The sequence below is a fragment of the Felis catus genome, chromosome C2, assembly GCF_018350175.1.
Source record: "Felis catus isolate Fca126 chromosome C2, F.catus_Fca126_mat1.0, whole genome shotgun sequence".
NCBI classification, from domain to species: Eukaryota; Metazoa; Chordata; class Mammalia; order Carnivora; family Felidae; genus Felis; species Felis catus.
In genome coordinates this window covers 81,229,295-81,244,860 of record NC_058376.1, presented here as the reverse complement: position 1 = coordinate 81,244,860, position 15,566 = coordinate 81,229,295, and the positions used below count along the sequence as shown (strand labels likewise).

Here is a 15,566-nt window from a genome sequence, read left to right as displayed (position 1 = left end):
GCTGTCTTTGACTTCCTGCTGCCTCTGTGAATGCCTTTAGGGTTTTAGATTCAGAAATGTTTCTGTAATAATTGATAGGCTGGTTTAATGGAAGGTAGGAGGAAAGAGCATTTAAAAACAAAGGGAGTTTTGTTACTGTTAAAGGCACACAGTAACCTGTGAAGTGGGGGAAGGAGAGGAAACACAGTCCCATGTGTTAGAAAATCTTGTAAATGCGACAGCAAGTGGCTTATTCTTCGCTATTGTTTAAAATGCAAACACAAATGCTAAGGGCCTTTGTTCTTGAATGGACCAGCATTTTCCTTGTTTACACAATTCTTTCCCTAGCTACAGAGATTGGAGAGAATTCTCACTATAAGAGTTGCATATCATAAACCACTTTCCGGATTCATAACCTAAATGTTTTGCAGATTCGGTTATATCAAATTCTGGACAGGAGGGGTTTCCTTGATTTCTTGACTCCAGAAAAGCCATCCTCCTGGGGAAAATATTTTTCACGCATAGTGTCGCAGTGGGGAGGGTGAGAATGGAGCCGAATGTCCCCAGTTGAGCGGCTGTGGAGCTATTTCCAGTATTTCGTCCTGCCCCCGGGAGCAATTACGCATCTGTCTCACAGGGCCCCACCTCAAACATCCCAACCGTCATTTCAGAAACCTCCACCTAGACTCTAAGGCACAAAATAGAACTCGGGCAGATCCAGGTGGAAAGGGGAGGGGATGGGTAGGAGTGAGTAACATTTTGGTTAGGCTCCCTGAGGCCAGAGTCCTTGCCCAGCCCTGAGGGTGACAGCAGGGACGTGGAGAAGACAGACTTCAGGGCATGGGTTCAGGGTCTTTGGGAACATTGTTGGTCAACTGTGGCAGGAAGAACCTGGAGAGGCAAGGAGACAATGGCTCTTCAGATCCTGGGACTCCCCGGGAAGGCCAGGCTGGGCAGGGCAGTGGGGACAGACAGGGAAGGCAGCGGCAGCAAGCAGCGGCTATGCACCCTCATGCCTCCTCCCGAGGCTGCTCCTTTGTAGCCTTTTACCAGAGGCTTCGGAGTTGAGCCCACACCTCCTTGCCTAGCCCCACCCGGGTGTGAGTCTGAACCCCTGGCTTGGGACCGCTCAGCCCGGGGACTAGCTGAAGGACTCTTCTCGGGGTCTACATTCTGGGGCGAGGGGCCGGCCACCTCTGATGTGAAGCCCATGGCCTCGCTTCATTCCAGACATGCTTCCTTTCCAGATCTCTTCTATCTCACGGCACTCTTCCACAGCCTCCAGTTTCTGAGTTGTTCCAAAGCCCTGGCTTGTCCCTGTCCTTCCAGTGGTCCTGTTCTCCCAGCAGGGTGCGGTGCGGTGGCCGCAAAGATGTATGTACCAACCCAGCTTATAAAAGATCAGATTTGAGGCTCCCACTCTCAGGATTTAGGAGGTCTGACAGGGGCCCAGGAATCTGGACCTCGGGTGTTTCTGAAGTAAGTAGTCCATGCCCCACCCCCTCCCTGCAGAAATACTAGTTTAAAGGAAAGAGCAAGAACATATGGGATATGAGACAAGAACCGGGTGACTTACTGTGTTACTTGTTGAGCAAGTTAATTACCGTTTCTGAGCCTTTGTTTCCTCATCTATAAAATGCTAATCACTTCAGAGGGGAGTTTTCAGATAGCAGTGAAATGATGTGCATGAAATGTTTGGTAAAGCCTTATTTAATAGGACTTTTGGCTTCCTCTCCCCCTCCTCCAGCACCAAGAAAGTGGTAACAGAGAGTTTCCATTCTTCCTAGTCCCGGCACATCAGTGGAACCCCTGGCAGTGCGCACCTGTGAATAGGCTACCGGGGAGTCTAGAGGAGCATGCTCCTCTCCAGTGCTCTGTGGCTGATCAGACAACCCAGATTTCTCAAGCGGTGGCTTGAAAAGAAACCACCCAGAGGTCAGAGGTCAGCTACCCGCTGTCACTTTTATTTGTAGTAAACCACAGAGTGAGGACACACATATACACGGTACATTACAGAACAATGTACGGCACTCAATGCAGGCAGACAGGCAGGCTCGAGCAGGCGGCCACCACTACGAACAGCATATCTATGGGTGGAGGAGGCTGTGGAGGTGGATGGACCACGAGCGAAGGATCTGGACCCGGCACTGTGTTACCTAGTTACTGCCTCAGTCTCGGCTGGTAGAGTCTGCATTTATGGGCCGTGGTTGAGGTGCGTTAGGACCTTCTGCTTCAACCTATGCCCAGGGTCACCCCCAAACACTGAGGTTTAGCTAAGTTCTCTAAGAGGAAGTGGCGCTTTTCCACTGGTGGGAATGAGTTTTCTCCCAACATACTGGCGATGAGAAAGGGGAAGATAGGTCTGATACACAGAAGGGAAGATGTTTACACTTCAGGGATCAAGTATGTGTGTTTGTATGTGTGTGTGTGTGTGTGTGTGTGTGTGTGCGCGCGTGTGTGTGTAAAGGTGGAGGGCTTATCAAAGAGTTTCCTCATAGAGTTTTTTTCATATTGGTCCCCCAAATCTGCTGATTTCTGAGCCTGATAAATCCTTAAGAGGGAAGAGAAGATTCTTGAAGTGGCCAGGAGTAGCCTTTCAGGGTAGCAGGGCTGGGGGAAACCTTGGGCCTGGTGGGAGACCCATAAGAACAAGGACCCTGCCCCCTCTCCTTTGGCCGCAGCATTTACCCCAGGTAAAGGCAAGATCATTGAAGAGGGAAAGTCTTTAGAGCCCCCTTGTTTGGTAGACAGAGAAAGAGAGGCCCCAGAAGGCTAAAGGACATGCCCAAGGCCATGTGGCTGAGACAGGACTGTAGCCTACTCCCCATGTTGCGCTTGTTTCCCAAGCAGGGTTTCATCCCTCACACCATCCTGGCATGTGGAATGGCTCCCTTCCACAGCAGCCTCTATGGGACAGTTGCCAGACTTTTCCAAGACAGGAGGGTCTTGTTTTCTGTAGAGAAAGAAAAGCATCCATCAGAAACCGCACCTTAGCAGTGGCTTCTTTGGGATTATGATCACTTGCTAACAATATCACTTTCTCTGAGGTATCTACCGAGCGTTGAGGGTGATGGTACACAGAGGCACAAAAGGTTGCTTCTTCTCATTCTGTGGAAGAGGGCAGCTGTGCTATAAGCTGGGTCAGCAACTTGCTGTAGGACCTTCTTCTCTTTAGTCGGATCTCTTGCCTCTTGTCATCTGGAGAAGAAAGGAAGGAAGAAAATGGTGCAGGTTTTGAAATCTGCCTCCTCGTCAGGTGACCCACCTGCTAGGCCCACTACCCACACTGCCTCTATCAGCTGCAAGCAATCTTGGCAGGTGTGTGCAGATCAAAAAGGGCAACATTTGGAGCATCAGGCCCTGTCCAAGTGTAGACCTGGCTTGCCTCCTAACCAGAGGCCTGAAAAAACGGCTCTGGAGAGGAATTCTGCATATAGTGGCACTGGAGCCAGAGCTGAATGACCACCATTTGTTATTCAACTACAATCGACAGAGCACTGACATTGTGCTATGCTAGCTACCAACTCTGTGTGCAAGGCTGAACTTGATGACATGGAAGGAAGAGCCTTTCCAACAATAGGGGGCTGACTCCAAAACTCCCTGCTCAATGGACTTTTTGTGTTAATTGAGGTAGTTGATCAGAAATCACAACTCCAGTAGGGTTATACTTGTGGGTTCTTTCTTATTCTCTTTTTGTTGATTTCACAGAAACTAAACCTACTTAATTGCTATGGTCTCTGGTCCTTCCTTTGTTCCTGGTTCTATTGTTTTCATACTGAAGCTCATAGCCTCTGGTCTGGGATGTTTGGCTATGCTGTTTTGCATTAAACTCCTCAGTGGTTCTATACCCACAAAGGTGCTTTAGGCCTGAGACATGACCCAAAAGGAAAAGAAAAAGGAGTGTAGTATTGAAGAGAGGGGTTTCAGTTAGGCATTGGAGATAATTTCTTGATGTGGAGAAGCTGTAAGACACTTGAATACATTCTGAAATTGGGCTCGGGATGATGTTCTCTGATCTTTCCTGGGCCTTTTCAGCACTGACTTGCCTGGAGATAACAAAGTGGGCAAATGTCCCCTTAAGATCCCTATGCTCCTCTGATTTTATGTATGAAAGCTCTAAAAATAGAATCATAGGAGGAAAGGGAAGAGAAACATCATGAGAATAAAAGAAAAAGGAAAAAGTGGAAGAAGTGGGCATTGCAGGGGGGTGCAGGTTGGGAAAAGCAGCATGTGCTGGGAAATGGCTGAGAAAAAGCAAGACAGCCATGTTGAAAAACGTGAAGAAGTTAGGGTACAGTGCCAGGCAAATCAACATTGGTTAATAACACAGTATTTATGGATGAATAAATGAATAAATATATGAACCGCCCTCTCTGGCCCCAACCCACGGGTGGGAAAACGGAGACATAATCTGACACTCGCTCAAGTCCCTCCTGCTCCTTGCTGTCAGGTAGGAAGGGGTGCTGGCCCCAGGAGAGGAGTAGAATAATGCTGAGCAGGGAGAGGAGAGCGCATCTCCCCACCTGCCTGTGGGCAGGAAGCATCCTGGGGTTGGTCATAGCCTTGAAGCTTTGGAAGGAGAATGAGAAGGCACAGGCTGAGCTCCCCGTGTTGTCTGGCACTGCCCTGAGCTGTCCAGGCCTGGAGCCACTGGGGAGGCACAGTGGAGCCCATCATGGCCAAGGGCCCCCTGGCTCCTCCCTCTCCTTTTCTTCCCTCAGCCGCAAAAGAAGAACCAAATCCTTTCTCCTCTTGGGAGCCATGTAAAACACCCACTGAATTTGTTGGTTGGACTCATGACCTTCCTTTACTTTCTCTCTCTCTCTCTCCTCGCTTCTCTTTGAGTTTCCAGAATGCAGTTCCCAAACGTTTCCCCAAAGTTTCTTTCCTCCATCAAGAAAATGAAGTCTGGGGAAGGATAGGAGTTTTCGCCAAGTCCTCTGGAGGCAGGATCAATTTCCTGCCAATGAGAACACCTGAAAGATCTGCATAAATGTTTTATTTTTACCTTTGAGGGAAGACAGGAGTTTCCATCCATTCTGTCTCTCTCTGCTCTAGACCCTGCTCACAAACATCTCAGAAGGGACACCTGAGCTGTAGTCCTCAGAGATGTCGAGGAGGCTTCGGCCCTTATTGCTCTCATGGCTCCACCGCAGGGACGGAGGCCATACGGCCTCCTCATGGAAAAGAACTAAGACAAGGGGCTCAACACAAACAGGTGAGTTCTTTTAGATACTATTTCTCCCCCTCAGGAAAACTGCGCCAATTTGAATCACTGGGCTATAGGAAGGAGCGCTGTGTTTCCTCCTCCCTGCTACAAAACTACTAATGAACAGGAGTACACATAGCCCTCTCTGTTCTGGGGAGATAGAGAAAAGAAAACTCACATTGCCTAGACAAGGCAAATGTGAGCATGCTCCCGGGAAGGCCTGCCAAGAGCTCTTATATAAGCTCCAGTGAGCTCATGTGTTTTCTCGCCCATCAGCGGATCCTGGGCTTCAGGGCCAGGGGTTAGGCTGGAGGAGGGAGCTCAGGAAAGACTGTGTTCTTCCAAAGAGGGGGCGCTCTGGGAAGAAAACATGTTCCTCCTCTCAGGAGGATGAAAACAATTTTCATTGCCGAGTCAGTCAACATAGACTTGCATTCCTTATGGCAGCAACGTCAGGACAGAAGAAGGTGGTGCTTGTTCTTATGAACCCCATGGGGGAAGCGGTGGTGTGGTGGGGGTGTTTCATAAGTCAAAAGAAATGTAGATATGCCCTGGGGCTATGGATGAGGAACCTTTTCCTCCCAATGTGTGGAAAGCCAAATGGGTGCTCAGTTTGGTCCACCGGCCACAGACTGGGTATCAGGCCTTAGTTTCCAGTCATTGCCACCATGTAGGCTGTTTTGAATTGGAAATGTATTTCACTTACTGAGACAGGCTGAACATTCTGGAACCTACTGTCACTCATTTTGCCTGCTTCCCTTTTGTTTGACGGAATCACTGAGCCGGCAGACTTTTGCAAGCAAACTACCCAACCACCTTGCCCACCCTCTTGCTCAGAACGTCTGCAGGTAGCCTGCCCTGACCCCAGCACAGAGCAAATGGAATGATATCTGCTTCTTTTACTCTTTGCCTATTGAAAATGATATCTTACCCCACAGAAGTGAGCCAACGCTTCTCAACCAAGCTTCCCAGACGTTCTCTCAGGAGTTGACACACTTCCAGTTCAGTTATGCCCCAGTGGAGGGGGAGGACCTGTCTGTACATCTCGGCAGCTTACCCCACCCCCACCCCGCACCCACACCCAGTCTAGCGCCATGTTTCTCACAGGGTGAGGGCAATAACTACAGTTGTCTTTTATACGATTAAATGAATCTGCAGATACAATGTTTTACCTGTCCCAAGTAATACTGTGCCCAGTCTTTCTGTAACTATTAATGCTTTAAACAATTTTTATTTCAAAAATAAGAACACGCATTGCTCAGGTAAATTTCTACCTCCCCCAAGTGCTTTGCATTTTCTCTCTGGCATCACTTAGTGCTTATAACACTTTCCCACTTTGTGTCTTTTGAGGATTTAGTTAATGTGCTGTTTCCTCTTTCCAGATCAATCGGGAACGATTTGAATACAGCTAAGACCTTCCTTGGGTTCCACCCAAAACTTTCTCTTCATGAGTGTGTGAGCGATGTCCTGATTAACTTCTTTTTTAGAATATTTATTTACTTTTGAGAGGGAGAGAGAGAGAACATGAGTTGGAGAGGGGTGGAGAGAGAGGGAGACAGAGAATTTCAAGCAGGCTCCAAGCTGCCAGCACAGAGCCTGGCATGGGGCTCGAACTCACAAGCCATGAAATCATGACCTGATCCGAAACCACGAATCGGATGCTTAACCAACGGAGCCACCCAGGGCCCCTGTCCTGATTAACTTCTAGGTGTGACAACAGGATTCAGACAGTTGAGGAACAACCGAGCTTACCAGAGCACCCTGACATCTTCTGAGAGCAGAGTGATACATGCAGCCTTTCACACGTAAGGAAGGATCCCCGATAATGATATATGCGTGAGTATTTTGGTGTGAGATGTCATGACACCTGTAATTTACTTTCCAATACTTCAGTAAAAAAGTATGAAACAAATATGGCAAAATGGTAAGAACTGTTGAATCTTAAGTGACAGGTAGAAGTGTTCTCGTTATATTCATGACTCTATTTTTCTATGTGTTTGAAAATGTCCGTAATAAAGAGAAATTACTCCCAGATACTCTAATTCAAGGAAGTATGTTTAACCTGGGCAGGTGGTGGGAGCTTTAGGAGGCTGACAGGGAGATGGTGGGAGGTGGGGATTACTTACTCTTCTTAGGTTTATTATCATTACCTTAATGCCTGGTGGGAGCAGAGAGTGATGACAGCAAACCCCAAACAGCAATTTTAATGATATCCTCTGTTCTTAACACCTTCCATGATGTATGTTGCTCTGAGTTAAAAGATCTAGTTAGTTCTCAATCCTTTCACCTCAAAGATGTTGGGGAGAGAGGAAATATTCATCAGGAAAATTTTTCTTTTCTTGAAGATCGTGCCATTTCCTGGTGACCTATTAGTACCAGTTTTCTTTAAAAAATAAAAAATAAAAAAGACAAAAAAGTCACTTCATTAATTGCTTTGAAAGTACTGATGTTTAATCCCTCAGCAGAAAATGCACACTTCCTGGAATCTTTTTCTGGATTGCCATTTATATTGTGAGGTTTAGAAGTGCACTTCCTTTTGTCTCATCTAAGGTAAAAAGAAATGACCATTTTATCATCCCTCACCTCGTAGTTCTTGCTAACGTTCCATTTTTAAAAACAATTTTTTTGTTTTTTTTGGAAAGGAAAAAGTTCAACATTTTTTTTTTTGCATCATTCCAGAAGCAGTCTTTTTACTCCAAATTATGATTCATCCAACAGATTTTTAAAAGGACATTTTGGATCTCTGTTCCACCTTTAGGTATCAGTTGCTAAATTCTGAGGCTTGACCACCTGACCTCATTTCACTTGCTCCTGATCTTTAATACGGTCTCTGTGTATCTTTTCAGATGATCTTTCATATTATGTGAACACCCTGATCTGGTGAGTTCTTTACCAGCTGTTCATTGTTGGCTGGATGCTGTCTGAGTAAGGTCCTAGGACACGGCCCAGCTGGCGCGTTGGAGAGAGGGCCTAAGAAGAAGGGAGGGTGAAGTATGCACACACCTTCCACAGCCCAGGTCCACTCCTTCTCAATGAGCCTCTGTGGCTGGCCAAGTGAGTGCTGTTTCCCACCCCAGCTTCGTGGACTCAGATTTCCAGGTTGAGAAGGAAGTCCGCTGAATCGTGCACAAGGGATCGGTTTGGGGTGGTAAATCCCTGCCACTATGCTTGAAGCTCAGAGTCATCAGCAGTGGCAGTGAGGTGCCAAGATGGCTTTGAAGGCAGATACTGACAGATCTGAATCCTGGATCTGCTGCTATGAGATCTGCTCCATGTCTCAGTCCTTGTTTGTCAAGTAGGGAACTATATACCACCCACTTCAGGAGAGTTCCTGTGAAGTTTAGCAGTGGTCATAAAAGTAATAGGCTTTGGACTGCACAATAAATGATAGTTATTTAATAAGAGTTTCATTAATGCCTGGACATGTCCCACATATTACCATTAACTCAACTTTAAGCTGCTTTTTTTTTTTTAAAGGATTTGTCAGTCCTTTCTTTCATTTTGAACTATAGTGCTCAGCTTCCTTGCCCAAATATCTGCTAAAAAACCCAGTTCTCCATGTCTTTTCATCTTCTGAATCTGTACCTTATTATGCTGATCTCTCACTGTGTTGTAACTCCGCTTCTGTGCTGCCTTTTTATTCTTTGTCCATTCTGACCTGATGGCTAAGAAGTAGATTGCAAATATTTCTGTCTTTCTGTCCAAGTTGAATTTCATATTTTCTGAATCATGAAACTGCCCTCCATGTGACCTAGAAAGCCCTTTGATGATCCATATTTAGCTGTGTCCATCATTCAACAGATGTCTGGGTAGTTAGAGGCCCCCATGAGCTCCCTCTACATCCTGTGGTTTCAAGTTCCTGAGCTGTTAGTTAAAAAGCTTTCATCACCTCTACCCCCCCCTTCCCCCATCCATTCCAGGATACAGGGACAGATACCCACTTTAGCTATTCATTCATTTAACAGATATTTACTCATTACCTACTACGTGCTTGACACTGCGTTATATGTTCTCTTCTTTGCTTCCAAATTGCATTTTCCTAACTTGACCAATTTACAGTTGTCCTCATGTTTTCTGATGATTTCTCTAGGATCTGCATGGAACATCCAATCGTATGGTCTCTCCTGGTTACAGTGTTTCCTGACCCTTGGGAGACTTGAAGGCTTAACTGCAAACTGCTATGATGCACCTGCCACAGCATCCGCAGACTTTAGGATAACATAGGTTCATCGTGGGCTCCATCGAAGGGAGTTTAGCTAGCAGATGAGGCTGCAGGGCTTGGCTTGCCATTCTGCACCACGGACATGAAGAATAAAGTGGTAGCCAGGGTAGGTACCCAGCAAGTTAAGCAGCTTATTTCCAAAAACCCTTGGTTTTCTATGTCCCTGGATTCCTACAGAGATCCCCTTGAGGAAAGATGCCTGTCTGCTTTTTGAGCTCTCTGGATCTTCCCATTAGATAGCTTCTCTTGGCATCTGAAAGGCAGCCTGCCATTCTGTTCTCCTGTGGAATACAGATGGCCCAGCCCACGCCTATCACTAATGAGGATCACATGCAGAGCCTTCTTGCTGGAGGCTCCCTTCAACAACCCCAGCCCTCCTTCCTTGTGCAGGCCAGTCACCGTTGACCATGGCATTTATGTCTGAGAAGACAGCTTGCTGCTCTCCCACTCACAGAGTTGGGTAGAAAATCTATTAGGTAGTCCCGGGAAGTGCATCCCATTCACCTAGAATTGGAAACATTGAAGACTAAGTTTTGGCTGTCAATTTGATTGCAAAGTTGAGGTTTGAGGTTCCAGCTGTCCACAGAGGCTGTTGAGCTTAAATGTGAACAAGCACTGAGAGTTCTTCAGTAGGAACATGATTAGAGGGCTACACAGAGGTGGACCTGATAGATCAATTTGCCAACGCTGTGTAATCTCACCCAGAATGACAGTGGGATTGGAAACAGATAAGAATGTTAAAAGCACTAAAGTATAGTAGAAAAAACATACATTTTCGTGAGACAGATTCATGTCAAGTCTTAGCTGTTACCACTTACTATCTGTTTGAACTTGGACAAGGTGGTTTACCTTTCTACGCACTAATACGTTTATCTGTGAAATAAGTACAATGCTCCTATCGCAGGCTGTTCTGAGGATTAAATGGGACAGCACATGGAGGCCTCAACGTGATGCCTTGTATCCAGTAAGCAATAAGTGGGCATTCCCTTTCCTGTCTCCATTTCCTGCTTTCTCTCTGCAGTAAAAAAGTTGAAAGATACACTCCAGTATGATGGGACATCAAGGTGAGCTATAAACAATGGCTCCATGTGAAATTCTATACAATTCTGCTCTGTTGTTTTATGTAAAACTTGATTGCTATTTCACATGTGGGATAGTTTCTTTTTCCTTGTTATTGCAAGTCAGATGCAGGCCCGAAATTTGTGACTAGAAGAGTTCCACACTGCTACTATGGACCCCAACAGAAAAGCAAAATCTCCTTTGATTTGAATACTGAACCCCATTCCTTTAACACTCCAAGCTACTGAGAAGAGATAACTACCACTAGCTATCCTCGAGGAGGTCAATGATTCTGGTCAATTTTGCCATGTATTAAGTGTGGTCTAACTGATCAGTACCCACCGATCCAGAAATCTCTCCAGGAGTCATTTTCATTCTTTCAGAAAACAAGGGACACTGAGGCTGCTGTTCAAAAGGAAGTAACAGATACTGTTTTAACATTGATGCTTACAAAAACAGTTCTGATTGCTTTTTGGACAAGGTAGATCAATCACTGCTAGTTCCCCACCCAACCAAGTCAAGGCCTATCCTATAAGAGCAGGTAACTCTTCTTCCCCCCAGAAAAAGTCCTTTCCATATTAGGCCAGTTCCAAGAGCAGTCATTCAATTGAATAAAAATCAACCTCTCTATAACTGCATTGTTTAGACCTGATTCTTTTCTCTGGAGCTACACAGGTAAAGTCTGACCCCTGGAAGCTATCATGTTTCCCCCAATCCCTTCCTCACCCATGAGACAAAGAGTCCAGATCCTTGATTCTTACTTGAAGAATGTAGACAGGAACAATCACAGAGCAGAAACTAAACAGTGTCTTAAGAATGGAGACTACTTCTCCTAGAGAAGTACTTTTGGGAATATTATTGCTGAGGATGGTTACTTGCATGTTCCTATCCCCACTGAGGACAAAAAGAAGAAATTGTGGGCGTAAGGCAGTGTTTCTAATCTGTTGATGTTGACAGACAAATAAAGGACTCTATGGTTCTTCATGGTGAGTTTTTAGCGTTAGGCCTCTCTATGTCTCTCCCAGAAAGGGAGCTAGTACTTGATCACGGAACTCTGTTTTCATGGAGCATTTTATGGCTACTAGCATTTTGCCAAACACATCTTAGGAAATTATGGTCTCAGATATGCTGTGGGGACTTAGATGTTTGAAATAACTTCCTGATTGGTTATTGTTAGATCCTGGAACTGGTGGCCAGGGAACACTATGAAGTTTCCTTCCTTGGAGGTTTGGTAGACTCTTCCACCCTTCCTCCCTCCCCTCTCCCCTCCTCTCTACTTTTGATATTAGCATTAGGCACCCACTTGCCTGGGAGTGTTGAGATGTAGGCCTGGGACATAGGGAATCTGGAAGTCTAGATCCTTCCCATCCCCATGATTCTATTTTTATGGATCCAATTGTGGTGTGTTCCACGGAAGGTACAGCCTAGCTGGGACAGGAGGTAACTGAGGGTTTTGGCTAAGAGGAGAGGGGGCTAGAGATGGGAAAAGTTGATGCAATTATTTTTGTCAGGAATTGGAACCAAAGCAGCAGGAGAGAGTAAGTTTTAAGACTCTCTGGCAAAGTAACTTCCTAATCTGTCACTGAGTATGTGTAAAAAAGTGATTAGTGGGTCTCTATATTTATCATGATTACTCACAAATATGTAATTTGCATAATATATACAGCACATTAAGTACTATGTCACCTTATATAATGTGCATATGTATAATGTATATGCATGTTATGTAACGCCAGTCTGGAGGCTCTTCCAGATTCTGCCAAGTATTTCCTAATTTATTTGGCAATTTTAACATATCTTTTCCATCTGTGGAAAGAACTATCTTGAGAGGAGCTGGTCTCTGACCTGAAATATAATCATTCTACTAAGTCTATCTCCATTCTCAACTCACTGGAGGAAATCCACAAAGACCAAGCCATAATGAGATGCAACTCTTAGCTCAACAGTCCAGGGACAACACAATGTATTGAAGATTTTCTGTTTCATTATTTTTATTGCTGGTAGGGTAGAACTGTGGGGGCAGGTGAGAACATGTCTGTGGCATGGTCACAATTAGAATAAGATGAAGACTAAAGACTGGATTTTGCCCTGCTTGCCTAACTGTGTGACTTTGAGAAGTCACTGAACCCTCATTAAGCTTAATTTTTCTCATTATTAAGATCGGGAGGGTAACACATTCTCTGTCAGCCTCTGAGGTTGCTGGGAAGTTCACTAAGATGAGGTACTCTACAGGAAAAAGCCATGGTCACAGTAGTTAAGGAATGAATTGCAACAGCACATCAAACAACACTGGACTTACCAAGCTGGTAGTGCAATTCCACTGGTGTATTATACTGTGTGGTTCTAAGGAGGCCTTGGGACATGTCTCTCAAGCAACACTGCAAGTCTTAGGCACTGGACTAGAGCAGGCCACGGCCACTCTGACTTGTGAATCACTGAGACTCAGTTCCACCTGTTGACAGTGCTATGTTTCGACAGCCTCAATCTTGGGGGATCAGACATGCAAAAATGTCTGTAAATGTCTCAGAATTTGTGAGCCCACACCTGCCTTTGTTTCGAAATCAAGTGGCTTCCAAGATAGTACCTGTTGTTATTCTGGAGCTTGCTGGTCCATCCCATCACCAAGGATCCCATCATTCAAGACATTCTCCAGACGGCCTGGTTTTCCCCTCACCCACTGTTTTGCACTATTCGGTCCAGCAGGATGGTCCTAGCTGACTGCTTCCTTCACAGTTAGGATCAGTGTGTATGCACAGTCTTAATTTCCCTTCCTTGTGCAAAGCTCCTGACCCGGTGCAAGATTATAGAGAGCTCAGTGGAGCAATGTCTAGTGGGCCCACGTTTCCTCTTAAGAAATCTCAGAGGGGATGGCGGTCCAGTGGAGCGAAGGCACCAAGGCAAATGTTTCTGTCTAGTAATGAAGTTCTACACAGACTTGCCCTCAGGAAAGGAGGGTGATGCCGGCACCAGCTGCAGGAAGCCCATTGGCCTCTGCCAAGACCCCTCTGGGTACTGGCTGGGAGCACCTTGAAGAAGGTGCCTCAGTCCATCTTGTGAGTCTCCACTGAGGTCATCCCTGCAGCCAGAGGTGTTTCCAGACTAGGAGGCCATGAGGACCATGATGAGTTGACACGTGATAGAGTTTAATTTGATGATCTGTCTAGTGCCTTCAATGCAGACCAACTTCTTACCAGTTCAGGCCAGACAGAACCTCCGGGAAGCATCACGAGGCCCCTATTTTCTCATGTGGGCCTGTCCCGTCCTCACATGGGCTACATGTTCATTCTTCCCTGGCAACCTGGACTCAAATGGAATCATTTTCCAGTGACCAGAAATGACCCTATTCTAAGACGTGCGGGTTCTTTTCCCTAATAAATATCCTCTTAGTGGCACTTATTCTCAAACCACATCAGCTAAGATACCACGGACAAGTCTCTTAACTTTTCAGAGACTCGGTGCCTTTATCTGACAAATGGGAGAGTAAATTCTGTCCAGCGTATCTTTCATGGTTGTTTTGAGAATCCAGAATAGGAATTCTCAGTCTCTTTACAATAAGAAGCTACTTTCACTTCCCTTAAATCTCATGATCACCATGGGGAAATGTGTCTTGACCATGAAATGGTGGAATGGGGGAGTGAAAACTTTCTTTTTCCTTCCCACTTTTCTGTTCCTATTCTACATATTTTTTTTTCAGTCAGGAGAAGTCCATCAGTAAATAAATATTTATATATATATATAAATATATATGCTACATATATGTACACACACATTAGATCGTCAGAAGGGCCTTCAGCTCACACTCTGGGAGTGGTAGGTGCAAAGAGGCAGGTGGGAGCCACCTGATGGTTTGTCTCCTGGTCTTCTCAGCAAAGGGTCCTTCCTTCTCATCTTCTCTGCCTTCAGGAAATAGTCTGCCACCAGGGCTTGGAACTCAAACAGGAAACACGCTTTGGCTTGAAAAAGAAAGAAGCTGGGGGTGGTTTTTTTTTCTTCCCTTTTTACACAATATTATGACACCAATTTGAAAAATAAATCCCAGTTTCTCTGCTTTCCCTCCCAGGTGTTCACAGAACTAAGAAAATAAATACCACATCTAAGGTGTGCTGTACAGGCAGCTCTGGGGGCTCTTGGAGCCGTCTCCAAACAAACACACAGCCACCAGGAGAAGGCTTTGGGAAAATAACAAGTGCCCACTGACAGTGTGGAGAACCAAGAATGGAAACACAGCTTTCCACAGCCTTTCTGCCTCCTCAGCAAGTTCAGGCAGAAGTTGCTGCTTGAAGGACAACTAAGAAACCAACGTGCGCTTGCTGAGCCCTGCCAAGGGTTATGCTTTGAGAGTTGGAGGCCGTTTGTCTCTGTACAGAGGGACCTTTGTGTAAGTTCTCTGGAATGGGAGCGCTTTCCCTTGGCCACATCCGATCTCACCATAGGCAGGAAACCTGCAGCCTGCTTCCTTGTGAGCGTCCGTGAGGGACCTTGCAAGACTGGTGGGAAGAAAGGGGGACTTCTCCTTCAGTCTCAGAAAGTCCCACTCAAGGCCTTCTGGGAATGTGGAGGTTGCTGCAAGAGCCAACATCACCCTGGTGGGCCCTGGGTCCATTCAAAATTTTCTGGGGGTCCTGGCTCTGTTGGGGTGTGTCCTTTGTTGAAGAAGAGAGAATGAACGTACGGGAAGATGAAGATTTCTTCCTGAAGGGTGGCTTTGCTTCCACTGGTTAGAGATGAGTGTGCGTGTGTGCATGTGCGTGTGCGTGTGCGTGTGTGTGTGTGTGTGTATGTGTTACAGTTTCTTATTTTCTCTCTTGGTTTAACTGGCATTTGGCACGTTGTTTAGTCTTTTGAACGGCTCTTCCTCCTCAGTGAAAAGAAGCTGCTCTTCTGGGGAGGCCCCATCATCATAGGCGCTTGATTCTTGTGAGTAATTTTAATCTAAAAGCAAAGAGGCATAAATGAATTAGTGACATGCAAATCCCAGTAGCCTATGAGAGAGTGAGTCGCAGAGGGAGGAAGGCAGGCCAGCTTTGGGTTGGAAGGAGCCCCATGCAGAAAGGACGACTGTCCTTGAACAGCTTCAAAATTGGCAACTGGACCCTC

At 45.9% G+C, this 15,566-nt stretch overlaps 1 protein-coding gene across 13 annotated transcripts in view; it reads right to left on the bottom strand.

Annotated features, from left to right (window-relative positions):
- Positions 1 to 1,922: 1,922 nt before the first annotated feature.
- Positions 1,923 to 15,566, bottom strand: part of DGKG (diacylglycerol kinase gamma) — a 217,099-nt gene continuing 203,455 nt past the window's right edge. For 7 of the 13 annotated variants that reach the window (XR_002745328.2, XR_006585184.1, XR_002745321.2 and 4 more), the window contains 4 exons: positions 12,769 to 15,401; positions 7,339 to 7,571; positions 3,035 to 3,177; positions 1,923 to 2,932 (listed from right to left, as the gene is read on the bottom strand). Coding sequence is in view for 1 of the 13 variants with exons in the window: in XM_023260324.2 (XP_023116092.1) it covers positions 15,303 to 15,401 (99 nt within the window). In the remaining 12 variants the exon portion in view is untranslated. Of the gene's footprint in view, positions 2,933 to 3,034; positions 3,178 to 4,987; positions 5,184 to 7,338; positions 7,572 to 7,795; positions 9,915 to 10,877; positions 15,402 to 15,566 lie in introns of those variants that run through there. The other 6 variants (XR_002745323.2, XR_002745324.2, XR_002745322.2 and 3 more) reach the window with 6 other exon arrangements.